We start from the raw sequence: 23,587 nt of genomic DNA on the forward strand, positions 1-23,587 counted from the left end.
GGGGCTGTCTTCAAGAAGGAAATACTAGACTTCCAACAAATAAGGACAAACAGTTACTTTATCAATTAATTGGAAAAATAAGAAAGATCACCATATTTTTATCCAAACCTTACAGTGTACTGTACACCAGTTATATGTATATAGCATTTTACTTTTGACTTCACAAAAGAATAGTGATAATAAGTGCTAATATCAATATTATAATTGCTTTTTATAAAAGCTAGACCTTTCAAAACAGAAGCCAGACAAAATTTATAACATGGCCTTGAGATAAAAGATATAGAGCTTTAAAGATGTCAGGTATAAATGTTTCTATAGATTAGGGAATGAGATTTTTTTTTTTTTTTTTTTTTTGGCCACCCCACACAGCATGTGGGATCTTAGTTCCCAGACCATGGATTGAACCCACGCCCCCTGCATTGGAAGCACGGAGTCTTAACCACTGGACCGCCAGGAAGTCCCAGGAATGAGATTTTTAGGTCAACTGCTGAGCAACTTATAGGTAAGAAAAAGAATGGCCAATTTAATTAGAATAGAGCCAAATTCCATAGGATGGGAAGTGAACTGACTGTGATCAGACAGATTATATGCTGTTCTTAACAATGACAGCAGTTACCAATGACTGAGCATTTACCAAGTGGCAGGTGGTGCTTAGTTACAATCTTCTAAAAAGTTCTTTTAATATTTTAGAACCCTTGAGTTTACAGAAAGAGAAAACTAAGGCTCAGCAATGACCATATGCCTATAAATCAAAATGGCTGCCTGACAAACTAATTTGATTCCCAAATGGTCAAATTCTTTGTGTTTTCGTAGAACAAGACAGCTCCCTTAAGAACTGCCCTTCTGGGACTTCCCTGGTGGTCCTGTGGTAAAGAATCCACCTTGCAATGCAGGGGACAGGGGTTAGATTCCTGGTCAGGGAACTAAGATCCCACATGCCTCGGGGCAACTAAGCCCACGCGCCGCAACTACTGAGCTCACGCGCCTCAACTAGAGAGCCTGAATCTGCAAACTACAGAGCCCACGCGCTCTGGAGCCCATGCACCACGCACCACAACTAGAGAGAGAAACCCCACACACCACAACTAGAGAGAAGCCTGCACGCCGCAAGAGAAGATCCCACATGCCTCAACGAAGATCCCGTGTGCCGCAACTAAGACCCGATGCAGCCAAAAATAAAATTAAATAAATAAATCTTAAAAAAAAAAAAAAAAAAGAACCGTCCTTCTAGGGACTTCCCTGGTGGTCCAGTGGTTAAGACTCGGTGCTCCCAATGCAGGCAGCCCGGGTTCAATCCCTGGTCAGGGAACTAGATTCCGCATGCCACAAATAAGAGTCCGCGTGCCACAAATAAGAGTCCGCGTGCCACGACTAAAAGATTCCCGCATGCCGCAATGAAGATCTCGCAGGCGGCAACAAAGATCCCGCATGCCACAACTAAGACCCGGCACAGATGGACAGATATAGATATAAGAACTGTCCTTCTAAATGATGCAACTGAAACTGCTTCTGGACTTTGAAATAGTAATCTGTGGTTCTTAACTTTTCTGTGTGCCAGTCTGAAGTGTATGATACCCTTCTCAAAACAACAGTTGTTTGAAACTTTTGTAACTGAAGGAAATGCTAAATTTCAGTTAGAGATTAGTGAAAATAAAGATGGAATGTTTTTCCTATCCAGCTTCACAGACCCCTGAATTTTGAGAATCCACAGACCCCACTTTACAAGCCCTGACAGGTTAGTGGAAGGAACCCTCAAAGCGGAATTCTTCAGAATGCATCAATTCTGAATTCTTCATTTTTCAGACTTGCATTTGCAAGAACCAAGAGCTCACATACACGTAAGGCTTGCACATCCTAACTTGTCAGCAATTTTCCCCCTTGTTCTACTGTCCTTAATTAATTTCGAGTTATTAATACTGTTTTATAATCACGAGACTAAGAATTATATTCAATAACATAACACAAGAAGAAATACATTTGATTTACCATTACTATTATAATTATCATTACTACCAAGTTACGCTTATTGAGGAAAGAGAAGGAAAACTATTAAAAGGCAAAGATAAATACCATGTCTTAGAAGAATCCGGTGATCAGATACACAGCCCTCCACACCAGCAGATCCACAGTACACATCACTAACTACTGGATCTCAGCCACCCCTGGTTTGCTTTTCCCAAGAGGATGCACGGCAAGGAAGGACCAGAGCACATTCCTTTTGATTAGTGGAATGACATTTAAGAATAAAAACTACTACATGTTGCTTTCTGTTTCAATATGGGGAGACACTTCAACGTTTTCCAACTCAAAGGGAAGCCCATGGACCAGCAGCATCAGCAGCATCTGAGAACTTGTTAGAAATGCAGAATCAGGCCCGCCTCAGAACAACAGAATCAGAGTCTGCATTTTAACAAGATCCCCAGGTGATTCATATGCACATTAATGTTTGAGAAGCACTGATTTAAAGCATAAATAGATAAATTAAAAACCCCCTTGGAAAGGATCACTGAAAGTGTCAGGAACACAGGAAAGACAAGACTGGAAACACTGAAAATAAACATCATAAATGTTTCTAAAGTTGGCCTTACTCACTTTTAACTACTAGCAGAAAAAAGGCTGTACAGAGCAACCTGTAACCTTTACAGCCCCACAGATGTGCAATTTAACAGGGAAACTGCCAGCAAGCTGTAGCATATGACAACAACACCTCTCAAGATTTATAATGTTAACCCAACCAACTTCATTACAAGGACTTTAGTTCCCAAAGTATTCATGAAGGTGTCACTATATTTTTGAGGTAATGGGAGTAGGAGAATGCAGAAGAATAGATAAGGCAGAGGAAAGATAAATTTTCATCTAATAAAAAAGATGTATTTTTCAAGTAGTTCATTCTTCAAAATACATTATGAATTCCAAAAGCAGTGCTTTATTTCCTTTAAATGTAAACCAAAATTGTATTATAACAAACAGCAGAAGAACTGGAGGGCATCCAAATTTCAGATCAGAGAAGTGAAATAATTTGTCCAAGGAAATAGAACCCAGGTCTTTTAGCTCCCAGGCTCATGTTCTTTCTGCTGCAGCAACTGCTAATTTACAGCCAAGTGTTTGCAACTGCTTTTCTGGTCTAGGGGAATATATATTTGCAAATTATGATCTTCTTCCCATAGGTACTCAGTAAAAAGTCAGTCCACTTTTTTCATTCAAACATGTTATCTCAACAACATGACATTTTCCAAATACTAAAACCAAAGAAACCCTTATTTTTAATAATACTATGGGGAGGGAAAAAAGTGGTTGTAAATACTGTTAAACAAACTCAACTATGGCTGGGGGGGAGGGGGGTGCATGTCAGCTATATGTTCATTAGAAACCTTACCTCTTACTTGATGCACAGGAATTAGCTTTCCAGCCAGCATATCATAGACATAAAGAACCTTGCTGTGAGTACTCGTGGCTAAAACCTTTTCTCCATTAGCACTAAAACAAGCTTTAAAGATTGGAAACTTTTCCAAATAGATGCTCTGAATTTTAGGATTTGTTTTTCCATCAACCTATAAGGAAGTACAAAATATTCCTTTTGATTATTTCCACAGACCATGTATGCTGATTGTAAACATTTTTCACTGCAAGTCTTTTTTTTAAAAATTTATTAATTTTATTTATTTTTGGCTGCGGTGGGTCTTCGTTGCTGCACACAGGTTTTCTCTAGTTGCAGCGAGCGGAGGCTACTTTTCATTGCAGTGCACAGGCTTCTCATTGTGGTGGCTTCTCTTGTTGTGGAGCACGGGCTCTAGGCACATGGGTTTCAGTAGTTGTGGCACGTGGGCTCAGTAGTTGTGGCTCACAGGCTCTAGAGTGCAGGCTCAGTAGTTGTGGTGCATGGGCTTAGCTGCTCTGCAGCATGTAGGATCTTCCGGGACCAGGGATCAAACCTGTGTCCCCTGCATCGGCAGGCGGATTCTTAACCGCTGTGCCACCAGGGAAGTCCCTACAAGTCTTCATTTAAAAATGCATACCTGAAATAGCGATACAGCATTATCTAGTCCAGCGACCATCACAACCTGTGCACGAGGATGGAACTGCACAGACGAGATCCGAGCAGTAGTAGGACGTTCAGCATTAGCATGCTGGCAGTGCTTCATCTACAGAAAAATAAAGCTGGAATTTTATCAATTCGAATGGGTTAACATTATTTTCTTTAAAGCATGAAGACATTATAAAGTAGTTTACAATGCAGAAGAAAGCGCATTGGAAGAGTAACCAGAAGACCACAGACAGCTCTGCTACCAACTAGTATTCTAGTACAGTGCTTTACCATACAAGAATCCATTTTTCGGGGGCCTCCTCTACATTAAAAATGCAATTACATAAAAAACACAGTATCATATGATGTCTTCTTTGTAACCCCTGAAGATAAATTTTTGTGGTGACTGCATTTTCAATGGAGGTGAATTCACCCTATGAGGAGCTAAATGAATTATCTGCACCGGGTTGGGAGAGACAGAATCACTCTGTCTAATAATTTACCATAATAAGGTCCCCTCTCCCCATCTAAATTCACATGCTACCATTTTATAATGGGGAAAATTATGTCAAAGAGAGAACTGTTCATTTGACATATATTTAACTGAAGCAAGTGCTGGGTAGGCACTTGGTTACCACAATGAACAAGTGAGACACAGTGATGAGTTAGACAGTAACTAGAGTAAGCCACTTCAGATAGGATGGCAAGGAAAGACATTTCTAGGGCATCATGTGAGCAGAAAGGTGCCACTTTAGGTAAGATGGCGAGGAAAGACATTTCTAGGGCGTCATGTGAGCAGAAAAGAATGAGTTGGCCACTGGCAGTGCTTAAAGAACACATGGAGGGATGAGCAAGAGCAAAGGTTCAGGGGCAAGAAAGAACTTGGCATGTGCAAGAAACAGAAAGGAGGCCTGTGTGGCCTGAGTAAGGAATAAGAGGAAAAGGCATCAGATGAAGTTGAAGACATAGGCAAAAGCCAGATCCTGTGAAGGGCAGGGTAGACTACGGTAAGGAATTCAGATATTTTCAAAGAGCAATGAAAAGTGACAGGACATGATATTTTATTTTTAAAAGATCCCTCAGGCTACTATAGGAAGAACGGCTTAGGAAGAAGGAAAGTGGTAGTGGAGAGTCTAGCCACAAAGCTGTTGCTTTGCACTGGGCGAGAGATGAGAGCAGCATGAACAAGGCTGGTGCCAACAGAAGGAACAAGAAATGCAAAAGGAGGAATCAAATAACATTCCTAAAAAATTCCTGGGAACATAATTTAATCTTGTTTTTGCAAAACGTAAAAAACCTAACACAAATATTTACCAAGGCAAAATGACAGCAAGCACATTTAATCCCACAGATAACAGGAATCCATACATTTGTAACTGGGAAGTATATTGGATTTCAGAGGTAATTAGTTGCATTGACCCAATTTTACTGATTCTCACCTTTAAGATTCCTTTAGGAAGAGAGGTTGATGTGGATATGAAATTCCCAGTCCTTTGCAACAAATCATCTTCATCCTCTTCACTTTCATCTAAGTCAAACAAATCCATAGGCTGATCTTTAGAATCAGTGAGATGGCCATTACCTATCCCAAACATCTATATTTCAAACTTCAACTCCCCTCCCAGTCTCCCAACCTCAATCATTTTATTTAAGCTGCAAATGGTAAAAGTAAAACAGCAAAATAAATTTGAAGGAGAGAAAGAAGATGACAAGACCTCAATGTATATGGTTAAAATCAAAGCCTGACTCTGGAACGAAAGACACATTCACTACAGTGACTAAAACAACATGAAATGAAATAAAGATGAAACGGGGTCAGCATTTAATTTAAAAAGAGAAACTTGTAACAGTGGCAAGATGGGCAACAGGATGAACAGCAGATCTAGCTTAACAACTCACAGGAAAAAGAACTAGAACTTGTAGCTGACTGAAAGAACAATGCCAGCAAACTGTGTATCAGAATTTCCAAGAGAGGTAATAGGGCTGCTTTTCCCCTGGAGATGACTGACGATTCTAGTAAAGAAAGCTGAGAAGCTAAGCAGAGTGTTTAATAAAACACTTGTAGGGTTAAGAGAGCAAAAACTAGCACCAAAAGCCCTCTAAGGTTCCTAAGGGGTCTGGTAAGCCACCAGGCTCTGGATTGTTGCCACAAAAGGCTATACATAAAATTAAAGGTAAAATCAAAGAATTATGAGAAAATCTCCCAGGAACTGAAACCCGGCTTTGAATCCTCACACTCTCTGACTAGAATAAGATGTTCTAGGATTGCTAGTGCCCATTGCCCAACCACCTACCCAAAAACAAATACATAAATTCTCTGGAAAGAGATACCATTGTCCTAGACCTCTAGTTAATCAATACTATTTCTCATATACAATGCCCACCACTCAACGACATATAACCAGGTAAATAATGACAAGGTAAGATAACTTAACTGAAAACCTAAAGAAAAACAAACAATCCTCACAGGAGATCTAGATAATGAAGTTATCAGACATAAAATTTTTAAATATTACATTTAAAACTCATAGAAAAAGAGATCAGGTCTGTGGTCACCAGAGATGGAGGGTAACGTGAGGGGAATTGGATGAAGACAGTCAAAAGGCACAAACTTCCAGTTATAAGATAAATAAGTACTAGGGATATAATGTACAACGTGATAAATATAACTCTGCTGTATGTTATATATGAAAGGTGTTGACAGTAAATCCTAAGACTTCTCACCACAAGGAAAAATACTTATTTTCTACTTCTTTAATTTTTTATCTATATGAGATGATGGACATTCACTGAACTTACTGTGGTCATCATTTCATGGCATATGTAAGTCAAATCATTATACTGTGCACCTTAAACTTATACAGTGCTGTATGTCAATTATATCTCAGTAAAACTGGAAGGAAAAATAATAATAATAAAAAAAAATTTTAATTTATGTTTAACGTATTAGAGATAATGAAAGGCAAGACTCAGAATTAAGCCAGAGAACTAGACTATTAAAAAAAAAGAACCAAATGGAAATTCTAGAACTGAAAAACAGTAATTAAAACTAACACCCCAGTGGATGGTTTTCACAGGATATCAAAATTACGTGAAGAGAGAATTAGTGGTCTGGAAAAAGGATCAGAAAAAAATATCCAGACTAAAGTACAGAAAGCAAAAAGACAGAAAATACAGAAAAGAACACAGTCTACAGCCATACCACCCTGAATGCACCTAATCTCATCAGAAAAGAACACAGAATGTTTTAAAAAAATTTTTTAACATACATGTAATTGGTATCCCAGAAGGAAAGAAAGAATGGAACAAAAACAATATGTGAAGAGAAAACAGGCAAGAATTTCCAAAACTTAGAAAAGACAGGTAGCCAGGTTCAACAGCACCTATGAAGACCAAGCAGAATACAAAGCAAGCTAAAAAAACTGGAAAACTGTGGCAGGGGGCGGAGGGGCGGGGGTGGTGGTGAATAAATTGACAAAACAGCAACAGTAAAACTCCGTAATATTAAGGAATTACTATTGATTTCTGAAGGTGTATGATAATAGCATTATAGCTATGTTTAAAGGAGGGAGTACTTCTCTTTTAAAGATACTCAATCTAGGGACTTCCCTGGTGGTCCAGTGGTTAAGACTCCGTGCTTCCACTGTAGGGGGCACAGGTTCAATCCCTGGTCAGGGAACCTGCATGCCAGTGGGCCAGGGGGGGGAAAAAAAAAAAAAGGTAATTCAGGAAAAAAAAAAAAGATAATCTAGTATTTACAGATAAAAACAAATAATCTGTTGGAGATAACTGTGAAGCTGGGTTGTAGTCACCACTCTGCCAATAAGTATACCTTGGACAAGTCACTTCTATCTTTTTGAACTTTACTCCCATCATCTGTACAATTAAGGTATTAGACTTGGATATCCCAGATAGTAACAGATTGGCTGACTGTTGACCTAATTCATTTCCTTTTTCTCCTGGGCACAAAGACAAACTATATTTCCTGGTATTGCATGCAGTTAGTGTGGCCTCATGACTGAGCGGCCAATAAAATGTAGGTGAAAGTATCACGTACCACTTCCAGGACAGGCCAATTAAAAACTTCCCTTGGTGAGCCTTCTCTCTCTTCTCCTATAAGTCAACTGGTGGCCAATATCTTAGGCAACACTGGAAGACCCAGCCTGAAGATGGCAGAACCTCTATAAACTTGGGTCCCTTAAGTAGAGCATCACCTTCTCACCACCTCAATTGTACTCATGGGAAAAAAAAAAAATTCTACTGGATTAAGCCACTGGGATCTGGGAGATTTTCTGCTTCAGTGTCAGCATAAACCTAATCTATAATTACATGGATCTAAACTGCTGTAGTTCTACGAATGCAATATTCTAAAATGGATAATAAAATTATATTTCATCCAGGAAGGTAAACTGATGACTGAGGTTTATAATTATGCCATGTAAAAAAAAGTGACAGGATGGGACTTCCCTGGTGGTCCAGTGGTTAAGACTCCACACTCCCAATGCAGTGGGCATGGGTTCGATCCCTGGCCTGGGAACTAGGATCCCACATGCTGCGTGGGGTGGCCAAAAAAAAAAAAAAAAAAAAAGTGACAGGACAAGATGATTAACATATTAAAAAAAAAAACCCAGAAATACATTTCTCAAATAACAGAAGAGTTTTATATGAATGAGAGATAAGATTATATCTCTTCAAAAGGTAGGACTACAGAGTATAGGGAGGCTAAATTTCAATAGTTAAAAAAAATTACAATTAGTTCTTAAAGAAAAAAGGAAGAAATAGTCTAATAAGGAGCACAACATTATTTGAAATATTTAAGCAGAGGCTAAATTATCATCTAACCGATGTTGTAGAGAAGTTTCTTGCAGCAGATAAAGTCGGGCTACATCACTAAGAGTCCTTCAACCTCTAAAAGTATCTGGTTGGAAACCAGAAGGTAAGTTTCTACTTAATAACAGATTGAGTTTTCTAACAGAATTATATAAAACTGGCTCCTTGTAAGGGCTCCCTATACGTGGATACCATGAAGACTGACATGGGTGGGGAGAAGGGAGGGAGAGGTGATGATGAAAATCGAACAGAGGTTCATCAGATACCAAAGATGCTAAGAAAGGAGCTCCTGTATTACAATGGGAGGATATACTCTAAAGTTCCTCAAGGATTTCAAAAGTCAATTCCAAGTCTAAAATTTATAACTCCAAGAACTCAAATCAGATCTTGGCCAAACCATCCATATAATATCTAAACTCAAAGATCTAAACAGCAGAAAACAGTTTTGGTACAAGTCAAACTTAAAATCTGGAGTTGAAAAATAGGTTTTTAGAAAGTGAAAAATCATCTGGGCCTAACCTGACATGTGCTCCTTAGAAAGACATTCCATTTCCTAGTGGATAGCTAGATCAGCTGCTCATGTCTTTGGAAGGGGCTCTGAATGAAGAAATAACACTACTACTTATTTTTTTACTTAATCTATGCCATAATGTAACATAGTTCTGTTGAGGAAAAACATCATAAAATTCATCCATTATTGTCTCTACAAGTAAAGAATATGCTACTAAATATGTCTACACTATTGTAAAAGAGCTTCCTTCAGAGAAATGGTAGACTTCAAAACCAGACATTAAAAAAAAACAAAAAAAGACATATTTCAAACACCAGGTTTTAACAAGCCTCGTGAGAAACCTCAAATAATAACAGAACAGAAATAGGAATCTATTTACCAACTTAAACAGAGGTGTCAACACTCACCATCTGAAGATGTTTTCCGCTTACTGGTCTCTGCCCAGGCAGGTACTCCCCCCATGGCATGCTGGAATCTAAGCAAAAATGTAAAAAATAAAATTTTGTAGTGACCACTGTATTTATATAGAGCTTAATACATTTAAAGAATATAGGTCAGAGCATGAATAGAATCTCTTCCAAAGAAGTTATCATCTTTCAGAACAGAAGGGCTACTCACACAGGATAGCCCTAAATTGGTAACTTTCATGAACTTCTAATCACCTGGATACATATTTGTTGTTACTTATTTACATCTAGTTACATAGTTGTCTTAGTTGCACATATCAACACACCAGATTTGGTGACTAAGTAAAGAAATAGAAATCTCTTTGTGGTTATAAATCAATGCTATAGTACACAGAGTACACAAAAGAATACTAGAACATGTCTGTAAGAAAACGACCAGATTGGTAAAATAAACAAAACTTCATCATATATCCTTTGAATAAAATGGGAGCATTTCATCCTGGAAAAATTAAGCTTCAGGAGAAGCATGACAGTTATATTCTGAAGGGCTGGTATTTGGAAGCCTGAAAAGAATCATTCTGTTTAATGCAGAATCATAGACAAGTCCACCAAACTAAGCCCACTAGCCATAAGTAACTAGAAAACTGGACAAAATATGTGAAGCTATTTTCAGAAATTGGACAACAGGCAACATAGGACTATGATCTCTAAGAGAAGGAAAGTAACAAGGTGAGCAATGCCATTACTGGGATTTTCCCCTCAAGGCATTTTTATAAGACCCTGACACAGAGACAAGGAGAAAAAGATCAGACTTGAAAGAGGCTGAAACAACAGGAATTTGAGGGGCAGTCAACTGTAGAAGAGGAAGAGAAAGAGCTCCAGAAATCTGCACAGGGGTCCACAGACACTTCTTCTGAATACTAAACTGCATGCTCGTAGGATGAAACTCCATGAGGTCAAGCAAAGAACTACTAGGGGGCTGTAAGTTGCACAGAACCAAAGCTCAGACATTTGAGTTCAACCAGTCAGAGGAAGGGTCCTTACTGAACACTCAGGGCATTCAGGAGAGATCCCAGGAAGGTCATACCTTAATAATGGGGCTAAACCAGCCTATAATAAATGCTACTGTAGAAGAAAGCTAAAAACAAATCCTGAAAGGATCAAAGTGATTTCCAAGTCAATTAACTGCCTGCCAAGACAAAGTTCAACACACATTAAAAGCAAAAAACAAAATCCAGACACTGAACAACATTCACACTGCCCAGAATCCAATCAAAATTACTAGATATACAGAGAAGCAGAAAAACGTGAACCATAACCAGAAGAAAAAGCAGTCAACAGAAACAGAAATGACAGACCTGACAGAATTAGCACACAAGGACTTTAAAATAGCTAATACACATAAAAAGGAACAAAATTGTGCCATTTGCAGAGATGTGGATAGACCTAGAGACTGTCATACAGAGTGAAGTTAAGTCAGAAAAAGAAAAACAAATACCGTATGCTAACACATATATATGGAATCTAAAAAAAGAAAAAAGGTTCTGAAGAACGTAGGGGCAAGACAGGAATAAAGACACAGACATAGAGAATGGACTTGAGGACACGGGGAGGGGGAAGGGTAAGCTGGCACGAAGTGAGAGAGTGGCATGGACATATACACACTACCAAATGTAAAATAGATAGCTAGTGGGAAGCAGCCGCATAGCACAGGGAGATCAGCTCGGTGCTTTATGTCCACCTAGAGGGGTGGGATAGGGAGGGTGGGAGGGAGACGCAAGAGGGAGGAGATATGGGGATGTATGTATATGTGTAACTGATTCACTTTGTTATACAGCAGAAACTAACACACCATTATAAAGCATTTATACTGCAATAAAGTTGTTAAAAAAAAAAACCAATAACATCATTGATTATATTTAAATGGCGGGATTACAAGTTTTTTCCAAAATTTTTTGTACTTGTATTCCTTCTCAGGCCCCCATACTAAAACTTAATCATGTCTTCCAAGAACAATGCTCTTCCAATTCAAAATGGAAATCTGACTACCAAAGAAGCCAAAAACTGAGCAAATCAAAATAAAATACTGGTTATAAATACATCTTGGCAAACCCATGAAAAAGGACACTTACTCTTCCTTAAGTCTCTTTTGAAGCTGATCTTTTGAAAGTTTATTTTCACTGGCATTTTTCATCATATCTTTCCGAAAACGATTGTTCATCATGTCAACCCTATAAAAAAAACAGAAAACAGCATGCTTTCAACAACTTAAAGAATCAACATAAATAGTTGCTGCCTTTAGTATTTTGAGCAAACAATATAGGTCAAGATTTATAAGATGTGGAACATCTCCAATGTACATTCTCCATTCTTCCCGAAACAAAAAGGAATCTCCAATATTTCGGATCATCTAGTTTACCCTTTGAAGAGCTATTTCAAATTCATAATTACTTACTAGACACAGCTTATGCCATTCACCAAAATAAATTCCAGGTAAATCAGAGTTAAATACAAAAAAAAAAAAACAAAAACAAAAACCCAAACCTTAAAATACTATGAAGGAAAAATATAGGCAAATATTTCTCTCTCTGAAGAACTTTTTACTAAAAACAACAGCAAAAAAAAAAAGGAAAAGAGTCAAAGACTTCACTCCATAAACATTAAAATATTCTGTGCATCAGACAACATTAAAACAAACTTAAAGGCAAACAAAAAGCTAGAAAATAATGTGCAATAAATTTGACATATAAAGGTTTGAAATTCTCAATATGTAAGGAGCTGATGTACTAAAATCATTAATAAACAGTCTCATCTGCCATTTGCAACAACATGGATGACCCTGAAGGACGTCAAGCTAAGTGAAATAAAACAGACATCAAAGAAAAATACTGCATAATCTCACTTATATGTGGAATCTGAAAAAAGTAGAATACGTAGAAGCGAAGAGCAGAATGATGGTTACCAGGGGTGAGAAGGTAGAGGAAAAAAGGAGATGTTGGTCAAAGGGTACAAAGCTGCAATTACGCAGCATGACTGCAGTTAATGACAGTATTGTACACTGGAAATTAGCTAAGGGAGTAGATTTCAGGTGCTCTCGCCACAAATAAAAATGGTAACCATCTGAAGAAATGGAAATGCTAATTAGTTCACTTGACTGTAGTAATAACTTCACCATGTATATATATATAGCAAATTATCATGTTGTACACCTTATATACAATTTTTATTTTAAAAATAAAAAAACAAAATGAAAGAGTCGGGCTTCCCTGGTGGCGCAGTGGTTGAGAATCTGCCTGCCAACGCAGGGGACACGGGTTCGAGCCCTGGTCTGGGAAGATCCCACATGCCGTGGAGCAACTAAGCCCGTGCGCCACAACTGCTGAGCCTGCGCGTCTGGAGCCTGTGCTCCGCAACAAGAGAGGCCGCGATAGTGAGAGGCCCGCGCACCGCGATGAAGAGTGGCCCCCGCTTGCCGCAACTAGAGAAAGCCCTCGCACAGAAACGAAGACCCAACACAGCCAAAAAAAATAAAATAAATAAAAATTAAAAAAAAAATGAAAGAGTCTCCAGTAGACAAATACGCAAAGACATAATAGAGACTACTTTTAAGAAAAACCAATGACTAATAAAAAAAAGTTTTCTCAACACAAGTTAGATATTTCCTACCCTAAATTGTCACCCTAAACTGACAATGTCTGAAAAAAGAGAAATCATTGCTTTTATTTTTTTTTAATATTTTTTTGATGTGGACCATTTTTAAAGTCTTTATTGAATTTGTTACAATATTGCTTCTGTTTTATGTTGTGGGTTTTTGGCCGCGAGGCATGTGGGATCTTAGCTCCCCCACCAGGGATTGAACCCGCACCCCCTGCACTGGAAGGCAAAGTCTTAACCACTGGACCGCCAGGGAAGTCCAGAGAAATCATTGCTTTTAAAATGGAGTGAAACGGACACCTTTCAATGAAAAGGTAAATTGGCAGAACCTCAGGGTCAGCCTGGCAGTATTTATCAAGAAACTTAAAAATGTCTGCTCTTTGATTAAATTAGTCTACCTCAAAGAATCTTTCTTAAATAATTTTAAGTAGAAAAAGATTTATGCGTAAAGATGCTCATCTCAACATCAATCTATTAAAAGGAAAACTATCCAATGATAGCTATGTAAATTATGGTTAAATCATATAATGGACTATAATACATCCATTTTAAAATGTTTATAAAGGTTTTTTTTTTAATTGGGGAGAAATATTTGCAATACAATATATTCTCATCTTAAAGTACATATTGCACATGATGGTTAACTTTTTTTGGTCTTTTCTCAATTTCAGGCATTGTGTTAAGAGCTCTACATACACTATTTAATCTCAAGAGCCTTCTGATATAGTTACTATTATCTCCATTTTACACATGAGAAAAGGTAGGTTCCAAACTTGCCAATGGTCAGTTAGGAACTGGCCAAACTAGGAGGTAAACTCAGGTCTGACCCCAAACACTGTGCTCTTTTAGCTTTTCTATACAGCACAGAAGAAAGAGGGAGAGAGGTATGCCAACATGTTAACAGTGGTTCTCCCTCGCTGATGGGATTATGAATGATCTTTGCTATACTTTCCAGTATTTTTCAAGTCTTCACGTAATCACATATTCAGAAAGAGAACTTTCTTAAAACCTGCAAAGTAACTTTTGAAGAATCCAGAGGGACTCCAGAATAAAAATTAGGCAACCTACATCTCCTCATCTTCATCTTCTTCATCCAACCAAACTGGCTTCTTTTGAAGTGGAAAGTTATCTTTTGCTTCATTCTCCACTTCAGAGTCACCTGAGTCTTCTTGTACTTGAACCTAGAAAAGACAAAATGCCCACAAGCACTGAGTCTTTCATGCCCCATGGTGGCAGACTTTGCAGAATGGTGGCTTGTAGAATGCTTTGTTTTTATGGCCCTCTGATCAAATTATGGGACAGAATGCTACCACAGCAAATGCTGGAGATCGAACAGAAAATGAGGAGAATAGAGAATGGCACCACCCGCTGGACACGTGAGGTAAGATGGAATAGTCAAAGAGTCAACTTGCTGAAAGGAAAAGACCAAGTAAGACAAGTAAAAAAGGTAAGTTGACAGATGAATAAAGGAGCAGGGAAAATCACAGAACTACAGAAATCACAGGACCAAAGGCAGACACCAAAGATAAAATAACATGACTGAATGTCATAATTAAGTCATATTTCATATTCATAAACATACTTCTCCACTTTTCTTAACTGTTCTTGACCCCCTATCTCAAGAAACTTTATACTATCCAAACAAATCTAAATCTAGACCACAGAATTTCACCTGAAGTGAGCTTGAGCTTTCCCAAAACCACATGATAGAAATGTCCAAATGATTTCTACTTGCTCTATTATTGGCCTATGATCCTTCAAAGCCCAACAAACCCCACCTCACTTAAACTGTTTCTTTTCCCGAATGGGAAACTGTCACACAGTTCAGCATTTTTCCAGTAGTATTTCTCTATCCCCCAACTAGATTCTGCAACCTCTCCCATAAGCACCCAAAGGAGATTCTGGCAATCAACTGATACTTGCTAGGTCTGCATTCGTTTATCAAACTGAGTAATTCTCAGTAAGGCTTTGCTTGACTACCCTATGTAAAATTTCACAGGCCCGCTCGACACACGCTTATCTCCCTTTCTTGAACGCCTTTATTTTTTTTTTTCCTTCAGCACTTCACTGACATAACTTGAATTTTATCTTCTGCCTCTGCCACTAAGTATCCAAGCTCCAAGGAGGCAGGGATTTTTGTTAGTTTTCGTCCACTGCTGTTTCTCCTCCAGTGCCTAGAAACTGCCTGGGACTCCCTATATTGGAAGAAAAGACAGGTATAGAATTAAAAAAAAAAAAAAAAGCAAAAAGCATGCAAAAAATTATAATCAATCAATCATGCAGGGTTTTCACTGCCAGGAAAAGTATCTGGCGCCAAACTGGCTCACAAATACTACTTTAATAGACGAATACACTGTCACTCTCAAAAGCTGGCTTATCAACCACTCGATGTGGTTGTTAAAACAGACTACCAGGCCTGTGCCCACGAATTCTGATTTCACAAACGAAGTGGAACCCCTGAATCACAGCAAAGTATTGAGGCAGGCGACTGAATGACCAAGAGAGAAAAAACGGAGTCTGGGGAGAAGACAGTGGAACTGAGCCACTGCAACTAATCGAAAGATGCTCACGATTAGTTAGCTAAACGAATATGTGTTGAGCGCCTGCTGCATACCAGGCGCAGCAGCTCCCTCGGGGGCGGAGAAAGGCGCGGTCTCCGCCCTCCCGGGACTTTCCGTCTGGCACCCCTCGGCGCCTGCATTCCCGGTTCCCTCCCACCTGAACGCTCCCCTGCGCCACAGGTCGCCCAGGCTCCGCCCCCGGAGGCACACCGCCCATCGAGCACCCAGCCCGCACGCCGCGGCCTCCCTCACCCGCGGGCCCCGCAGACGCCGCAGCAGCGCGTCCTCGTCGTCCTCGACGTCGCCGAAGATCAGCTCCTCCAGGCACCGCTCCACGGCCGGCTTGTCCTCCTCCAACGTCTGGCGGTTCCGCTGCCGGAGCCGTCTCTCCTCCTCCGCCGCGACTACGGCGGCCGCCGCGCGCGGCCGGGCCGGCGATTTCCGCTGAGATGAAGGAGCAGCCTTTCGGAACGGCCCACCCGGCCCCGCTCCGGCTCTATCGTCCGGCCTCATTCGGGTTTTCCGGTCTGGTCTCGCTCCGGCTCTCCGGTCCGGTCTCACTCGGCTCCTCCGTTCCGGCGGCATCGCTCGGTTTGAGAAGGAACGCAGGCGCTCACGTGGATTCTCACTGCGCGTGCGCCGAGGCCCCTCGCTTTCCGCAGTGGCTGAGGCCGCAGGGGGCCGGAAGGAGGCTGCACCGCCCTGTGAGCACGTGACCAGCACTGTTTTCTCTCCCCCCCCCCCCCCCCCCCCCCCGTGTAACGCCCATCCCCTCACGAGCCCCTCCCCGTATGGGAGTTCCTCCGAGAGAACCAATCTTCCGGGTGGAGGGGGAAGCGGCGTGACTGGAGTGGAAATTTTTTTCCAACACAACTTCGCAGCTGCAATTGATTGAAAGGAGCGCAAGAAAGCCAGGGTATAAACTGAGATGACAGGCTAAAACTGCTACTCTTCTTCCTAACTTTTTAACCACTCGACTTACACGAGCCCAATCGCCTTTTCCACCCCTTTGTCTTGGTACGGCCCTTGGAGTACGGAGCCTGCAGAGGGTCCCACGCTGGAAGACAGAGCGGAGGGTATGTAGGGAAGTGGGCCAATCGGGGCGCGGGTCACGGCGCAGGCGCGCTGGGGAGGGAGGGCTATGCTAATGTTGTTGATATCCTGGGGCCACCCGAGTTAAAGGGGGGAAATCCGGGGGCTGCCGCCGCCGCCACCGGTCTGGGCCCAGTCGGGGCCCCCCCTGTAGTCGCCGTAGTCCCGGGGAGAGGCGCCTGCCCCCAGCTCGGGAGGGGGCGCCGCGGGCCCGGGGAGCACGGACAACCCCTACCCATGAGGCCCTGATGGAAAACACAAAGGATCTGGTGAGAGCCGAGCGCGGCAGCTGCTTTGTGTGCCAGGTGGGGGGGACGCCGGCAGCCCCCGACCCCAGGAACCCCTGCAGCCCCCTGACCCCGCTCCCAGGCCTGCTTCTCCATCCCACGCCCCCTCCACCTCCGGAGCCCCCCTCCCACTACCGGCCGTTAAACGATTCGGGGATTCCCCTCCCCCCACCCCCGGACTTATCAGGGTTCTCTCTATTCTCTTTACTTTTTGGAAGAAAAATTTTAGAAGAAAGTTCTCTTCGTTCCGGCCCCCCGTCCCCCTTCAGCTCTGGCTGGGGGAGAGAGAAAGGCTGGATTTGAGACTTCCTTTTTTGACCGCCCAAGAATCGGGGAGTGGAGTCCTCACTTCTCCCAAGGGGGCAGAGTTTTGGTGCTTTGCAGGGGAAGGCGCCTCTCCGCTGTGGGGCAGGTGCCACGAGGCGTTTCGCACGTGGAGGTGGAAAAATTGAAAGGGGGCGGGGTGGGCACGTGTGGGATGGGAGAGGTGGGAGTGGTGTTTGGGAAGCAGGCGCCTAGGCCGCCTATTTAAAAGGGTTCTAAGTCGGTGGGCTTTTATGACCGTTGCGTTCTCTTTTGTGAAATAAGAATCCTAACATTTCAGAGTCGGAAGAGACATTAGAGGTCACCCAAAGCAGCCGTCCCCTGTGCAGCCTCTCTGACAAGTGGTAGGTAGCCTGGCCTCTGCCTAAACCCCTGCAAACACTGAGCGCTCGCTGCTGCCATGGAAAGCCCTCGCCGTTCAGTTCTGTTTGTTGTTTGCCTACCCTTATTAGACTCTTTAGACTCATTCATGTTCTTACTAAGTGGATTCCCTTTCTACTTCTCAAATTTTCTCTCACATTCTCCTCACCCACCCACTGCTCATTGGCCTATATTTTGTGTGCCAGGAAAGAACAGGGAAGTGGGGGAAGGAGGGCTTGAGAGATAGTGAGGGCCGGCTGAAAACTTTGCTGGGTCAGTTCAAATGTGCTGGCTTCTGTGTCTGAGAATGGTTGATATTTTTCTACAGAAGTTTGGGAAATGGGATCTGGGGATTTCATGGCTGTTTTCTCTCACTAGTGAATCTTTTTAAAGTTAGAAATTTCAGCATCCTATCTCAAAGCACATTTCTTGTTGCCTAAATCACTTTCCCTAAGGGATGCCTAAATTGCCTCTTGGACATAGTACCAAAGCTGTTAGAAGCATCTCCTGGTAGAGGGATGATCAGAAGAACTGCACTCCCCACCACCTCCTCCTTTTGACCTATGTTTTTCTTTCAAGCTGGGCTTCCTGCTTGGGGCCCCTCCTTCACAATACTTTCTCTTTTTCTTTTCCAATTTTTAATGAGATATGAAATTTTTGCAACACTTTAATATTTTCCTAGAGTTTGCAATATTTTTCATGCTTCTTATATTAGTATGCATCAGTAGTTATAACTTGATGGTTTAGATAGTTCAGTTCTACTATTGTCACTTAGCATTTTTCTAATATTCTCCTTCATTTGGTGAGCTATGCTGCTTCCAAGAGAAGTTTTATTGGCATAGGAATCTTGGGGGCACATGTTTTCCTCTTCCTAATATGGTGAAGTGGGAGTCAAGACATAACAGATAAAATGTAGAAGTAACGAATCTGGTATAAAAGCCAGAGAGTGAATTTTACTTTAAACTCCCAGTTGCCTGTTTAAAATGTTAGAGCACAGAAATTGTTTTCTCTCCCCCTTTTGTGATTTGGAGACTGTTGCTCTGCTCTAATGTGCTTACACTGTATTTTTTTTCATTTCTTTACCTCTACACCGATGAGTGTTTAGAAGGAAAATAGCTGTCTTTTTTTGCACCACCTCCTTCTCTGAATAACAAGTAGCTTCTACTTATGTAGAACCCCATACTCCACGCTTCTGGGTGCCTTGCAAATTATGGCAAAAACTGTCTTGAATAAGTATCTGTTGATAAGTATCTTATGTTGAACCATGTTTTTTAACTGTCCAGTTTTTAATTTTGTACACACTTTGACATATGATATTTTCTCTAAATCTAGTCACTGAAAGTTAACATGGGAATGAATACTAGATAACTGATAAAAGTTAATGGAGCTGCATAATTCTGTCTTGAAAGTTTTTATTAACGTGAAATTCCCAAGTTCCTGTTCACTTTAAACATGAACTGTCATGACTTAAGCTGACTAACTTTGGAGACGTTTGCATTCTAAACATACTAGACAGGAATGACTGGTTTTATTTTTAAAGAAGACACTACTGTATATTTTTATGGCTGGTTATATGTTGATTTAATTAGTGTCTAAACCTTTTCTTAGATGTTCAGAGGCTTCAAACCCTCAGTTTCATCAGAAATTAAAACTATTTAAATTGTGTTTAACATAGTAGTCAAAGGAAGGTTAAACTATAGCTTAGAAGTGAAAACAACCTATTAATGTTATAAATACTAAACCACTGGATTACTGAAAGCCATGAGTTCTCAGTGATTTGAGTGACCACATCCTAAAATTAGACAAGTCACTATTCTTTTGGTTGCTCCTTGTTTCTCAATTTTTCATCTTTAAAATGTTTGCTAAGTAAGATTTAACTTTTTCACATTTATAATGTTAAGGTAAGCCAATTATCATTAGTTTCAGAGTTTCAGATCCAAAAGAAAGATAAAAACATCAGGATGGTAAAAGAGGAAGGAGTTAACAATAGTTAAACTAAGATATGCCTCCTAATACTAGTATTCTTAACTGTCCAGGGCTACTTTTAATTTTGTACAAAAATTGCAGATTGTTTGATTTAGTCATTTATTTTAAATAAACCTTTGTTTTTTTAGGATTTTTTTCCCACAAATTTAAAATTTCTCTTCTTACTTTACTGCAACCCACAAGGAAGGGTGGAAAGAAAATAATTCCCACTTGAATAAACCCTAAATTTATGGGGATGAAGTGATACAGTATGAGGGACACTGGCAGATTAGGTTAGCATTTCAATTCTGCCACTGAGTAACTTCATATGCCCTGTTGGACAAGATTCTGTGCCTCAGTTTTCTCATCCTTAGAGTGGAAAGGTTGGTCTAGAATTAACATTATCCAATAGAACTTTCTGCAGTGATGGAACTGTCCTATATCTGTGCCATCTGTATGGTGGCCACTAGCCACATGTGGCTGTTGAGCACTTAAAAGGTAACTGGTGTGGCCGAGGAACCCAATTTTCAATCTGATTTAATCAGGTGTAAATATAAATAGCCACATGTCTGCCACACTGGACATACAGATAGTAGAACAGTGTTTTCCAAGCTTAGCTGATCACCACAATCACCTCTTGGGGATCTTATAAAAATACAAAACCTCTCTCTTGTGGGTTATCATTCAGTAGGTCTGTGGTGGAGCCTTCTTCAGAAAGGTTTTTATCAGATTGGTTAGAGCAATACTGCATGAGAAGATTTCTGAGCTCCCTTCTAGTTCTCACTTTAGTATTGATAACTTAAAATGTAATGTAGTAGAAATGAGCTACGGACAAAGTTGGCAAACTGGCCAGGCTCTGCCTCTGCCACCTCCTGACCTGTGATCTTAACGCAAGTTGCCTAATCTCTTCAGGCTTCATTTTCCTCATCTCAAATAAGGGCCAGGGATCAGCCGTGCCTTACTCCCAAGGTTTCCGTAAACCTCCAGTCAGACGTGATGACCACTGTATAAGAAAATGTGAGCTGCTATAAATGATAAAATGTTAAGATATCTATCCAGAATCCCTTTTTCTTATTTCCCTTTTCACTGTATTATCTAATTCTTACTTATATTGTAGAACTAGTTGTATACAATACGCATTAATTAATTTAGTAATTTCTTCATCCTTATTTTTTTTTGTACCTGCTGGTTTTTTAAATTATTTATTTATTTATTTATTTATTTATCTATTTATTTATGGCTGTGTTGGGTCTTCGTTTCTGTGCGAGGGCTTTCTCTAGTGCGGCAAGTGGGGACCACTCCTCATCGCGGTGCGCAGGCCTCTCACTATCGCGGCCTCTCTTGTTGCGGAGCACAGGCTCCAGACGCGCAGGCTCAGTAATTGTGGCTCACGGGCCCAGCTGCTCCGCGGCACGTGGGCTCTTCCCAGACCAGGGCTCGAACCCGTGTCCCCTGCACTGGCAGGCAGACTCTCAACCACTGCGCCACCAGAGAAGCCCCCAATTTTGTAATTTCTTGTTGTCTCAACTACTTGGCCGTAGTTTATAGTCTAGTTTTAGGACACGCATATTAAGTTTAACACTTTTTTGTATTTCTGGTGCTTAGCATAATGATTTGTATATATTGCTCAGTAGATGTTGGATAATACCATCTATTACTTTACTATTAGTCTTCAAAACTTTAATTAGCTAGTTTCAGATTATTTTATACACCAGAGAAATAACCCCCTTGTGTGCACATGTGTGTCTAACTCTATTTCAATTGTTCCATTATTAATACCCTATAGTGTTTATTGTTACTGATTGTGTATCTTTTGAGCAACCAGCTCCAAATATATTTTTAAAAGATAAACACCAAGAGAATGTCATCATTTTACATCAGTATTTTTAGGTATATCAAATCAAGATGATGCTGAATAACCTATTTAACTTATTTTTGCTACATTAACATTATAAATGCTCTTGTTTGATTACTTAAATTACATTTACACTTCAGCCCAGCCTTAGTATGAATTCAGTTATTTGGAGTAGAATTGATAGCTGATAATGAACGATCTTAAAGACCCTCTAGGTTACTGCATTTCAGACTTAATTTTGACAAGGTCATCTTATTTTTAATTAGCTTTTCAGATTCATACTTAAGGATTCATAACTTTCTTCTGAAGAACTGAAAGCACATTCATGTGAATTATTTTATTTTTCAAACATCCTTCCTGTGTGGTAAGTGGTGTTTTCCTTATTTAGAAGAAAGGGAAACTGAGACCCAAATAATTGTTACATCCAAAGTCCTAAGTAATAGAACCAGAACTTGAACCCAAAGAGATAGAAATTTGTATTTTTTATATATCAAAGATAGCTTCCCTTTGCTCACTGTTGCTTTAAATCTTAGAGTATTGTTATGTAGAACATTGTCCTCTCCTGTCCTTCTCTGGGTAATTTTCACTTTCTCTAGGTGGGATACTCAGGGTATTATTGCTTTCAGTTTAGATGACTGTATCATTGACATGGACTTAACTCTTTCACGTTGAACTTGTGGGAAACAAATATCCAACAATCCCAAATCCTTACCATTTATTTTTCTCCTAATAGTAAGCTTAGAAAGCACGAAGGCCCTTCTGTTTAGCCCAGTGAATTGTATACTGATAGTGATATGAGGAGGAAACCAGCGAGAGCTAAGTAGCTCTTACTGAGTCCAGTCATCATAGGGTATCTGTTAATTCTTATTTTGAACTTTGTCAGTTCACACATACAACTTTCAAACTTAAGGTTCTAGAAAACTTACATTCCATGACTAAATATAAAACTTTGATAATTATATGGGTCACTGTACCCTGTTAGTGCGGATAATGGAGAATTGGTTAACTTTTGATTAGTTTATTCATGTTGAAATTATGCTATTAGTACTTGGTTGCATATTTATATGTGCTTGCATTTAGAATCTCAAATATTTTCTGTAAAATTTCTCCTGGAGAGGTTTACACTTTTATTGCAACCTGTGGGTGATTATACAAATAAGTTAATGGTTATACTTTTTAATTCCTTTGTAGATTTTATGAGGAGGAAGGTTCATCAGGGTTACAGTCACGGTAGGAAAATGAAGTTCTACTGCAATTTATGACTTCTTCCTACATTTTGTCACTCTAAAAACCTCTTTTTTGTTTTATTTTTCATTATAGAAGTGTTACATATTTGCTGTTTAAAGAAAAAGAAAATGAAAAATACAGAAAAGTTAAAATTATCCTCCCGTCCCATTCTCACAGTGTTAACAGTTTAGCTATTCCTTCCAGGATCTTTCTAAATGCATACATAAACAAACAGATATATCAATCTGTGCATATACCAGCATATATTGTTTCTTTTAATAAAAAATGAGTCATATTATTCGTATTTGGCAATTTACTTTTTTTCACTCAGTATTGTACCTGTAGTAAATCACCCCCTACTGATGGTTAGATTGCCTTCAGTTTTTCACTATTACATTATTGCTGCAAGAAATATCCTTCCACATGGATTCTTGTGGCCTGTGAGTATTTCTGAAGGACAGATTCCTAAAAGTGGAATTCCCTGGTCAAA

The 23,587-nt window shown here is 40.1% G+C and overlaps 2 protein-coding genes across 9 annotated transcripts in view; one reads left to right on the plus strand and one right to left on the minus strand.

Annotated features, from left to right (window-relative positions):
• Positions 1–16,721, minus strand: part of UTP18 (UTP18 small subunit processome component) — a 38,399-nt gene extending 21,678 nt beyond the window's left edge. Inside the window, exons 1-7 of the mRNA XM_036835712.1 lie at positions 16,240–16,721; positions 14,495–14,607; positions 11,905–12,003; positions 9,773–9,840; positions 5,464–5,552; positions 4,017–4,142; positions 3,377–3,551 (exon numbers count right to left, since the gene is read on the minus strand). Of these exons, the coding sequence (XP_036691607.1) occupies positions 3,377–3,551; positions 4,017–4,142; positions 5,464–5,552; positions 9,773–9,840; positions 11,905–12,003; positions 14,495–14,607; positions 16,240–16,572 (1,003 nt within the window). The 5' untranslated portion in view covers positions 16,573–16,721. The remainder of the gene's footprint in view (positions 1–3,376; positions 3,552–4,016; positions 4,143–5,463; positions 5,553–9,772; positions 9,841–11,904; positions 12,004–14,494; positions 14,608–16,239) is intronic.
• A 114-nt stretch (positions 16,722–16,835) lies between these two features.
• Positions 16,836–23,587, plus strand: part of MBTD1 (mbt domain containing 1) — a 67,414-nt gene continuing 60,662 nt past the window's right edge. For 5 of the 8 annotated variants that reach the window (XR_005017695.1, XM_036835700.1, XM_036835701.1 and 2 more), the window contains exon 1: positions 17,132–17,348. Coding sequence is in view for 4 of the 8 variants with exons in the window: in XM_036835700.1 (XP_036691595.1) it covers positions 17,328–17,348 (21 nt within the window). In the remaining 4 variants the exon portion in view is untranslated. Of the gene's footprint in view, positions 17,064–17,131; positions 17,349–17,970; positions 18,035–23,587 lie in introns of those variants that run through there. The other 3 variants (XM_036835706.1, XM_036835705.1, XM_036835708.1) reach the window with 3 other exon arrangements.

This window comes from Balaenoptera musculus, chromosome 20 (genome assembly GCF_009873245.2).
Source record: "Balaenoptera musculus isolate JJ_BM4_2016_0621 chromosome 20, mBalMus1.pri.v3, whole genome shotgun sequence".
NCBI classification, from domain to species: Eukaryota; Metazoa; Chordata; class Mammalia; order Artiodactyla; family Balaenopteridae; genus Balaenoptera; species Balaenoptera musculus.